General features: G+C 42.6%; 1 protein-coding gene across 1 annotated transcript; it reads left to right on the top strand.

Annotated features, from left to right (window-relative positions):
• The first annotated feature begins 6 nt into the window (after positions 1–6).
• On the top strand, positions 7–9,275 carry TPRKB (TP53RK binding protein). Its single transcript, XM_019509384.1, has 4 exons — positions 7–48; positions 1,253–1,375; positions 5,527–5,703; positions 8,207–9,275. Exons 2-4 carry the CDS (start codon positions 1,319–1,321, stop codon positions 8,291–8,293), a joined length of 321 nt encoding a protein of 106 aa, XP_019364929.1. The 5' UTR covers positions 7–48; positions 1,253–1,318; the 3' UTR covers positions 8,294–9,275.
• The last annotated feature ends 898 nt before the right edge of the window (positions 9,276–10,173 follow it).

Raw genomic sequence — 10,173 nt, 5'->3', positions numbered from 1 at the left:
GCTGCCCTGCAGGGCTCGGTGGCGGCCGCGCTGCTCAGCCCGGCCCTGGTGAGCGCCCGCACCCCCCGCTCGGCCGCACTGCTGAACTGCCGGGACCAGGCCCTGCCCCTTTCCCGCCGCCGGGCCGGGCCGGGCGGCCTCCCTCCCCCCTGCGCACAGCCGGGTCCGGCCCAGGAGGGACCATCCACCCTGGGCAACAGGATGGAGCAGCGCTGCCTGGCGCTGATGCGGGGTGCGGCTGTCAGCTCGGGCTGGCTGTGTCGGCCGGCCTGGTCCCACAGGCGCAGCCCCCCGGCCTTCCTTCGTCAGGGCTTTGTGCCAGCACAGCAGTCCGCCTGGCCGGAGTAGGCCGTAAACCTTTTGACGTTGATCCATGCTGTGGCCAGCAGCATCTTGAATGAGTCGCGTTTTTAAAAGCGGTCATTTTCAACGGTTTTCATGTCCATCTCATATCTGGGCCCTTTGCTCTTATTTCAGTCCGTAAATATTTTCAACATCTGACCTGACCTTTTGGCTCATTTTATGGGAGGGAGATACGAGTTCATGAAACAACCATGGGGCTCTGCTGCTGGATTAACTTCTTTTACATTGTTTGCTATGGAAGCATGTACTGCATCCTTATTTCAGCTATTTTCTCACTGGGGGGTGCATCTACACATTCAGTTAATGCAACTGAATATACTCTAGCTTGGGCAAAATGCGGCTCCTGAGCTGGATGCGGCCTGCCAGGGCCATTCTATCTGGCCTGCGGGAACCCTTAACAAATTTAGAAAATTAATATTTATCTGTCCCATCTGCCTGTCATGTGGCCTCTGATGGCTTGCCAAAACTCAGTAAGCGGGCCTCCGCCTGAAATAATTGCCCATCCCTGCTCTAGCTTAATCTGAGCTGGAATAAACTAATCCTGACATCGCAGTCTAGACATGTGTTTAAGTGCAGTAATTTCTGCTGGTGCTGGTGGGACTTTCCAGCAGCACAATCAGTCTACTGCACCCTAATTGCCACGCCTATGTAGCTGGTGATGCTTTGCTGCGCAACATATTAGTCTGCTGCACAATAAAGCGTCTCTTGTAGACATGCTTACTGAGTCATACCATTGACTTAAGTGGGACAATGTGTTGTCCATTCAGAATAAGGCTTTCAGAATTTAGCAGAGGTCGGAGATCAAGAAGTAATGAAGAAAAAAAAGTGTTTCTACCCAATTCAGAATTGTATTATTTTAATAATCTTTTTCTGCTGTTCTGTTCTACAGATTGTTGATCCATTTCAGGTACTTGTAGCAGCAAACAAAGCAGTTCACCTCCACAGGATTGGTAAAATGAAGACCAGAAGTCTTTATGCAGAAATTATTTTCAACCTCTCCCCAAACAACAATGTAAGACTTTGCTGAGCAAATACATGTGTCACTGGGTGCCAGAACCCACAGGGACTAATTGCCTTTCTTTCAGGCACCTGGATTCCAAATGAAACTCCGTGGCCTGCATTGGGTAACTAAGTTCTCTATGAATTGTGAACCACGCTAGTAGTGCTCAACCTCCAGCTCTCAAAGCCATGCCATCTGGCCTGTCGGTCTTCCGTGGGTTCTGGAAATTTGGTGGTAGGGGAGCAATGTTAATTGCTTCCAGAGCCACCGTAATTAACGCTGCCACCGCTCCCCTACCACCATGCTTCCAGACCCATGAGGAGCCCTGCAGCCCACATGACATGGCCTCATATCCCAGGTTGCACCAGTGGATGGTTGCTCTGCAGCTGGATCCAACACATGGATTCAGACTGGCGTGCAGGGTCACTCCACAGCCAAATCATCCCTGCAGATGTAGCCGGCACACTGACCTCACATTCCATCCTCACACTGGATTCGAGTCATAAACTGGGCCCATGAGCAGGATCCAGTCTGCAGGGCTAGAGAGATTGAGCACCACCATTCTATACAATGATTTAGGAGGGTTTGAAGTCTGGCAATGGAATTCAAAAAATCTGTGTTGAACCTGGATTTCTTACTTTCTGCGTAAGTATTCATACTGCTGGGCTGTTACATAAAAGGCGGCCATCTCTTTTTATTGCCATGTTTTTAAATTCAAGTGGCAGTGGCTGCTGTGTTTTGTGGTGTCTCTATGTGTTAGCTAAAGAGGTTTACCAGATTGGGCCTGCTGGAGGATTTATGCAAATGAACACCTCATTTGTAGATCCTAAATCATTGGTTCTCAATCTTTTTGGACTCGGCACCCCTCCATAACTCCGTTTCAAAACATATATATTACAGTGCTTACTACTTTGCAGAGGAGGTAGGCAATTGGGGTGGGGGGTCAGCTAGGCAAGGAAACACCTGAGTGTGCGCTTATCTGCTTTCCTCCTCACACCTTAGGCATCCTTCAAAAGGTGCTGCCATGGTCCCTTGTTGAGAATCACTGTCTTAAATGAACTTAAAGAGTGAGATAAATACTGAGCTGTTGAGCAGCAATGCGGCACAAGGCCAATTTAGCAGAACTCTTGGTGCCTACAGAGCTTTAATGGTAAAAACTTGGGTGCCTTTGGTCTTTTTACCACCTAAGAGGTTATGTGGGAGCTTTATGGATCAAACTTGGAATTTGGTGCTTGAATTCCACCTGCATCCTACTTAAGATGCCTAAGTACTTGTGTGCACCTGGACCCCAGCACCCCAGTAAGGCAACTAAAATAGTAAAGCTTCTTTGGTCACATTTCAGTGCATGCTTACCTTCCAGTGCTGTGCTGTCTTCTCTATTGCATCCATGACAATTAGGAATGTTGATTTCCCCAGATTTTATGAAGTCAAATTCTATAATAATTTTTCTTTAGAAAAACTAAAAAACAAAGTTCTCTATGAAAATTGTAGAATACTTTTCCAGCTTATATTTATTCATTTGCTACACTTGTAAGAATATTAAACTACTGAGACATCATCGGAGGAAACTACTGTCAGTGTTTGAAATTAACTTGAGGCCTTAATGTTAATAATAAGACTCATAAACTCTAAGAAAAAGTGAAAAGCCTCCGTTTTGGTTCGTTCTGATGTTGGGAACATGACTTACCAAAGTAAATTCAGATTTTATTAAGCAGTTAGCCGTAACACGACCAAACAGCTAAAAGTTTTAAAAACCATCATAATACAAAAAGTAGATTTTGTCTCTTCCTTTATTTTGCATCCTTAGAACACACTTTATCCTTGTATAGTGCAAGGATAACATTCTACAAAAATAAAATAAATTGATTCACATAAGCTGTAGGAAAAGAATATGCAATTCTTTTCTTGCGAACTTTGCAAATGCAAAAATTGTCCAAATAACTGAAGCATCATTGGGTAACAAATACCCTAATTTTGGGCCCAAATGAACAAGAGATGTCTTAGCACAGATTGGAAAGTGTAATTTTATTTTTTGGCTGAAAAGGTAAAAAAAAGGTTATGTAACCAAAAGTTTACCTGGCCAGTGCCACTGGTCTAAATCAGGTTGGTGGCCTACAGACTGTAGGCCAGATCAGATCAGCCAAACAGTTGCATCCAGCCAATGGAGCTAGGCATTGGCAGGAATTTGCCAGCAGGAGACTGGTGGCACTGCAGGCCAGGGCTGGTGGGGGTAAAGGGCAGGCAAGCTGTGGCAGCCTACTTTCAGGTCTGGCTCTTTCTAAAGCTCCTAAAAGTTCTAAATCATTGGTACTCAGCCTTTCTGCCCTGTGGACCAGGTAACTAGTACCAGGTCAGTCCATGGGCTGGATCCAGTCTGGATCAGAGTGTAGTGCTGACTCAGGCATGGCCCAATCCATCTGCATGGGGTGGGCATGACTGGGACATATTTTCTCTGTGCAGAGCTGGCCTGGACCAGGGCCCAATCCAACCAATCAGGCCAGCCCTGGAGCCTGGAAATTTGGAAGAGGAGGAGCAGCAGTAATGTTATTTTCCACTACCCCACTGCCAAATTCTGGACCCCTGGAAAGGAGCATCTCAGGCCAAATGACATGGCTCCATGAGCTGAATTTGGCCCATGAGTCTAAAAGATTGTGCCTCTCAATGCCAGAGTACCTCCCTTCAAGCCATACCTACATGGTTTGAAACTGGGGAGTTGTGATGGTTTGTCTTTGCTTATTATTCAGAATTTTCCAATATTTTGTGAATCTATGGATAATCTCAAAGTAAGGGAGCCAGAGTTATATTTGTTATGCTAATACCTACCATTTGTAGTTGTCTAAAAACATCTTTAATTCTCAGCTTTATTAGAATTTTCAAAAGCTAAGGAATGCAGATAGCCAAGGGGCTTGCACAAATCAGGGAAACTATAAGCTTATTAATCTGTTCCTCAAGACATTACTTTGGTAGCTAATGTGAATTCATATTTTGAATGTATTGATGGAGCCTTTGGCTTAAGAAAAAGCAATCGCCTATTTCTGCCATAAGGGACAGGAATATAATTACAATTAAGTATCTTCTGCAACAATTCTGTGCTACTTCTAAAGGGGTAAGACCTTTCCAGCCCCAGATTTTTATATGGTATAGTCTGGGAACTCAGGCTTAAGTCCTAAACACTGGGCACGTCTACAAGTGCATTAGCATGCTTGAGTTAATGCTCATTAAATCTAGTATCTCTGGGTGCCTGTACAGGAGCCAGGAGGCTGCTCTGTAATTATAGCACATTGGAGCTGACTTGATTGATTGTAATTAGCACGCTTCAGCCAGCCTCTGTATCTCATGTCCCTGAGTTTCAGAGTGCTCATTGGATGAGCTTTAGATAAACTGCCCCTGCTGCCGTTTTGAAGCACAGGGATGTTGATGCATGAGACACTCCGGGCACTCTAATTAGATTAGCTCTCGGAGTTGCTCTAATTAAAGCAACCCTCCACCCCCCCCAAGCACCAGTAAAAATGCCCTCCTTTGTGAGGTACAGCACTAGGAAAATGAGCATTAGCCTGTCTTAATGCATGTTAGCTAAAAAACATGGTTTTTAAGTAATGTTTAATGTGCGTTAGTTTGTTTGAATGTGCATTAATGAAAGCGTATTTTTTAGTGATGTTTTAATGTGCATTAAAGCACAGGTATAGACGTACGTGCTCTATGAGGAGTTAAACAATTATTCTCAGCATGGAAGCAAAAAAAATAGTTTCACAAGGTACAACTATTAGCCTCCTGCATTTATCCAATTCACTATGGCTGCAGAACATGTATCTATAAAACAAAAACACAGAAAAACAAAGCACTTGACTTATTCAAAACAGTAGCCATGTAACAGTGCTCTTTAGCAAAAGTGATACTTCAGATTTTTGGTCATATATACCAGCCCAGAGAACTATGCTAAAATCCTTGGGACTCAAAGGGCTTAGGAAGAAAAAAATTGGCTTTCCAGGTTAACAAATCACTGCATTGTCTGCTCCAGTAAATGTGTACTGTTCCATGGATGTGTAACTGGATCAGTTTTTGCTACTGGAGAACTTGGTCCGGTCACTGAAAATATTATATTGGTTATTTGCTTCCATACTACCTGAAAATGGCTGATAAAATGTGTGTGTTTTTCTTCTTAGATTTCAGATGCACTGAAAAAATTTGGTATTTCAGACAGTGACACTGAAGTACTCATTGTTGTGATTGAAGACAAAGAAAAATCTATAAATCTGGAAGATATTATACCTCAAGTAGAAGGCGAGCAGGTTTCTTTAGCAGAACTCACCAAAATAACAGATATAGCAAAAGTTAAAAAGGTTTGTAAAGTCCCTTTGTTAGGAATATAGTGAAGATGGTTGTGGGAAAAACACATTTTATTTTATGATTAAATTCATATTGACTTCTACAGATTCCCATATCTGTGGGGTTAATAAATCTGACTTTTTAAACATTTGTTTGTATCACTGTAAATGTAAATATTATGTAAATTGACTATTTGTATGTTTCTTCGAGTGCGTTCTATGAAGGGAATAGCATTTTTCAACAAATGTATATCTTGTAGCATTCCAAATTCACACTGGCTTTAGCGGGAATTTTGGATCCAGAGTAGAATGCTGGCATACCATCTGCAATAATGATAGCATACCATGCCTCCTGTTTTCTCTAGGGAAAACATGGAATTCAGAATAATACCCCAATTCTGCAAAGATTTACACCATTTTTAACCTTAAATACATGACTAATCCCCATGAGAGTTCTAAAATAGGAATGTTGAACTGGCAGGCTACTGCTAACTGCCTTAGAAATAGGGTGCAATAATATATTGCAAGTTTTTATTGCTTTATTTCAAGTGTGTTGTAGAGTACTAGACACAAAGATAGGGACTTGGGTAAATAATAAAATAGTTATTCAGTAGCCAGGAATCTTTATCTTATAAAAAGCCTATTTAAAATAATAGCTGCAAACCTATTTTTTTAGGGACCTACCTAAATTATGGCAGAAGTGTGCTGCATGATGGCTCCTTGCTCTTTTCTCTGCACGCATGACACATGCTGCCCCCACCACTGATTGGCAGAGGAGCCCTGGGGCTGGGAGGCAAGAACTGTGGTTTTAAATATGCCGCAGTTTTTGCCTCCTGCCACTGATTGGCCAGGGGGCCCTGGCAGCCCCGCTGCTTGTTGCTGAGATCAGCTGGGAGGCAAAAACTGTGGCATATTTAAAACCACAGTTTTTGCCTCCCAGCCAATGTGCAACAGGACCACCAGGGCCCCCCAGCCAGTTGCGGGGTGGGGGGGAAAGGGCACAGCAAAAAGAGCAAAATTAAAGGAGCTGCTGTGCAGCACACTTTCACCATGATTTCTGTAGGTCCCTCCCTATTTTCGTGTTTAAGTGCAATTAGCAAAGGATTTTACAAAGCCAAGATTTTGCCTGTTTTATTACGACTTGTAAAGAAGGCCTGGGTGTTCGTAAAGTCTTTTTTTTAATCCCCCCCCTCCTTTTTAATTAATTAATTAACTTTTTAAAACCATAGTAATAGGAAGAATGCCAAATCTATCTTCTCTGCTGTTGGCAGAGAGCTCTTCATAAGTCTCTTTAGGCTTGGACACATGACACATACACTGGTGTAATTTATGTTGGTTTTATTCACTGATATAAACTGTATCCTGAGCAGACAGAAGACCTAACTGGGGATAGGTGTGTCCAGTAGCTACTAAAGGCACTGTTCCAGTGACCTGCCACCAGGTGGCATGGGGGCAGTTAACAGTCTATTTACCTTGTGCAATGTTATCCTGGGACAGGGATGGACATGACACTTATACCAGTGTAGTTTTACCCCAGTTTTTCCCAGGTGATTCTGCACAGGATTCAACACTGGTAATGCTGGTGTAGGGCTGTGCAATGACTGTCTGCTGCAGTTTTATTCTCTCGCAGGGGTGGCCAGCCTGCAGCAAGCATGTCACAGGTGGTGTGGGCAACCTCTGAGTGTGGTGCACAGCAAAGTGAGGAGAGGTCAGCAGTGGTAGTGAGCAGGGAGCACAGGGCATCATGAGTGACTGGTGCCTACTGAATCGGGGGAGGGGGGCACCTGCAGAAGCTACCAACCCTGCCGGGGGGGGTATCAGCCCTACCAACAGCATTGGTGTCAGCTGTCGGGGGGGCACTGGCCCCATCACGGGGGCATGTGCACCCCTGTGCATCCCCTACCAGTCGCCTATGTAGGGCATGGAGCAAAAACAAAGCAGCAGATGGGGCATGGGAAGGGAATCAGTGGCACTCAGGGCGGGTGTGGGAGTTATTTGTGGCACAGCTGACAAAAAGGTGGGCCCCCTGTTATAGTGAAAATCTCTCTCGTGTCCTGGTCCTAAAATGTGCATTGATCACTATGCTACTTAATTGAAGGACAGAAGTGTTGAACATTCATGACAGATATGCCAGGTGGAATCCTTATGCCCTTTAAGTAAATGTGAATTTTGCCAGTGTCAAGATTTCACCCTCAGTCTCCAAAATGTTTAATTAATAGACTAAAATAGAAGTAGCCAAAACAAAAATTGCATAGTTTTAAATAATTCAGTGAAAAGTCTGTATCTTCAGAATTCCGCAACTTTTACTCCCTTAATTCTTGTAAAGTCAACGTTTCCTTAGTTTCTCAGTCTCCTCCGAGTCTAGCTTGAAGGAGAAAACCTAAATTTGTGATGGGGGGACAAAAATCTGGGAAAAAAATGTAAATAAAATCTGATAGGTTTTTAATCTGCTTAAGTGGGGAGGTATACACATTTTTCTTTGCATAATATTTACAAATTATTTATTTTGTTTCTACAGATATACAAGCTTACTCCACAGGAAGAAAAAATTGGTACATTATTGGATGGTATCATTTGCAGAATGGCAACAAAAGATATTTCATGAATATGTGCTAATAAAAATTGCAACAAAATCACACTATAAGACTACAAAAACACTTCTTTGTTATTGTTCTCATTAGTTTTACAATCTGTCAGTACTAAATACTTTGTTCCAATATTTTATTTAATTTGGAAGAGGAACAATGATATAATGTATGAGGCTGACATAGATATGATTTATACATTGTTAGACTAAACAAAGTTGGATTGCTCACAGTTTGTATTGTTTCCACTTATTTTATTTAAATAATTTTAAATAATTTTTACTGGTAACTTTAACTGGTGATAATCATAGTTTCAAAATCTGTAACAGATGGTAAACATTACTTTGTTATAGAGTGCTTTACTATCCTCACATATTTTTTATCCCTCACGACTGCTATGACATGTTTTGCATTGGATATAAAACATGTCGTTGAATGATACAGAGATATTTTGACCTGTTTGGCTCGCAAAGGGGGATTGACTTGACAACACCAAATGTCACAACACCTGTTAGTTGCCTGGTTCATAACATGTAATCCATAGTCCTGATCCTGATGACCAAAGTTCCCTTCGCCACTTTGAGGAGGAACAGATGGCCCAGAACGGGATTCAGAGCAGTCAGGGCATTGAGGGGGAAGTAATTTGTGGTTGCCAATGGACAATACTGATGTTGGGTTGCACCATAAATCCCATCTTTCTGAGGGAATTAGGCTTCTTACCTGTTGGCAGCAGATTTTAAATGAATCAATCTTTTAGACAACTGTTAAAGATATATGTGAAGGGAGAATTTTCTTTTCAGTTGTTGAAAGCAGCAGAAGAAACTGAAAGAATAAAAAGATGGTTTGGGAGGATTATTGCCTCCAAAATGTTGTCTGAAACAAAACCAGAATAGTATGTAGTTAGAAACTAACTGTCTTCTGTTAATTCATGCAGAATTCATACTTTAACTCACAGTATTCTACTTGTTATGTTGCTTTGAATTAAAAGTTACTTTCTGCTTCCATGTCTTTGTCATCACATTCTTCTACAGTTTTTGCTTAATACCACTGTCTTCTGAATTGCTTTGTTTCTCCCTTCTCTTCCACCATTACTAATAACTCTAAAAATGGTTCTAGGTGAAAAGAAAATGCATACCTTCAGTCCCCCTAATTGCGTGATCCACCATCCTTTAACTCCCTGGTTTGTCTTTGTTTTAGGCATATTCTTGTGTTTGGCCGAGCTCCACTTAGCACAGGATCTGCTTTGTACTATCTTTGCAACTCCCAGAATCTGAGAGAAGTAAAAAGTCAGTCTAGCCCCTGGTATAAATTAAATTAATTAGGAGGCTGCAAAGAGTTATATTAGCACCTAGAAATAAGCATGGCAGTGTGGGGCTCTAGACATGTCCTCTAGAGAGCAGGGAGTGGCTGACTTGCTTACCACCAATTGGGGATCTCCCTGTGTGGCAGGGGTGGCCAACCTGTGGCTCCGGCGCCACATGTGGCTCTTCAGAAGTTAATATGCATCTCCTTGAATCTTTGCACAAGCACAAATGGTGCACAAAGTAGCTTCCAAATGGTGCACAAAGTAGGTCAAGATAGTACAAAGCAGGTCCTATGCTAAGTGGAGCTCAGCCAAACATAAGAATATGCCTAAAACATTTGGAAGCTGGTCACCGTGTGCTTGTGCAAAGACTCAGGGAGACGCATATTAACTTCTGAAGAGCTGCATGTATCTCCAGAGCTGCAGGTTGGCCACCCCTGCTCTGTGGGGAAAATATTGAGAGCCTGACAGCCCCTCTTACTTATTGTCAGTGGAGAACAGAGGGTCAGATCAGGCCTCAAAACTAGGCCTTTGATTTTTAGCCTATACATTTCTGTTAACTGTAGCAACAAAGTGAATATGCACAAACTGGGAATT

This window comes from Gavialis gangeticus, unplaced genomic scaffold (assembly GCF_001723915.1).
Source record: "Gavialis gangeticus isolate Ggan-Ray unplaced genomic scaffold, GavGan_comp1, whole genome shotgun sequence".
Taxonomy (NCBI): domain Eukaryota; kingdom Metazoa; phylum Chordata; order Crocodylia; family Gavialidae; genus Gavialis; species Gavialis gangeticus.
This window is presented reverse-complemented; position numbering and strand designations above follow the sequence as displayed.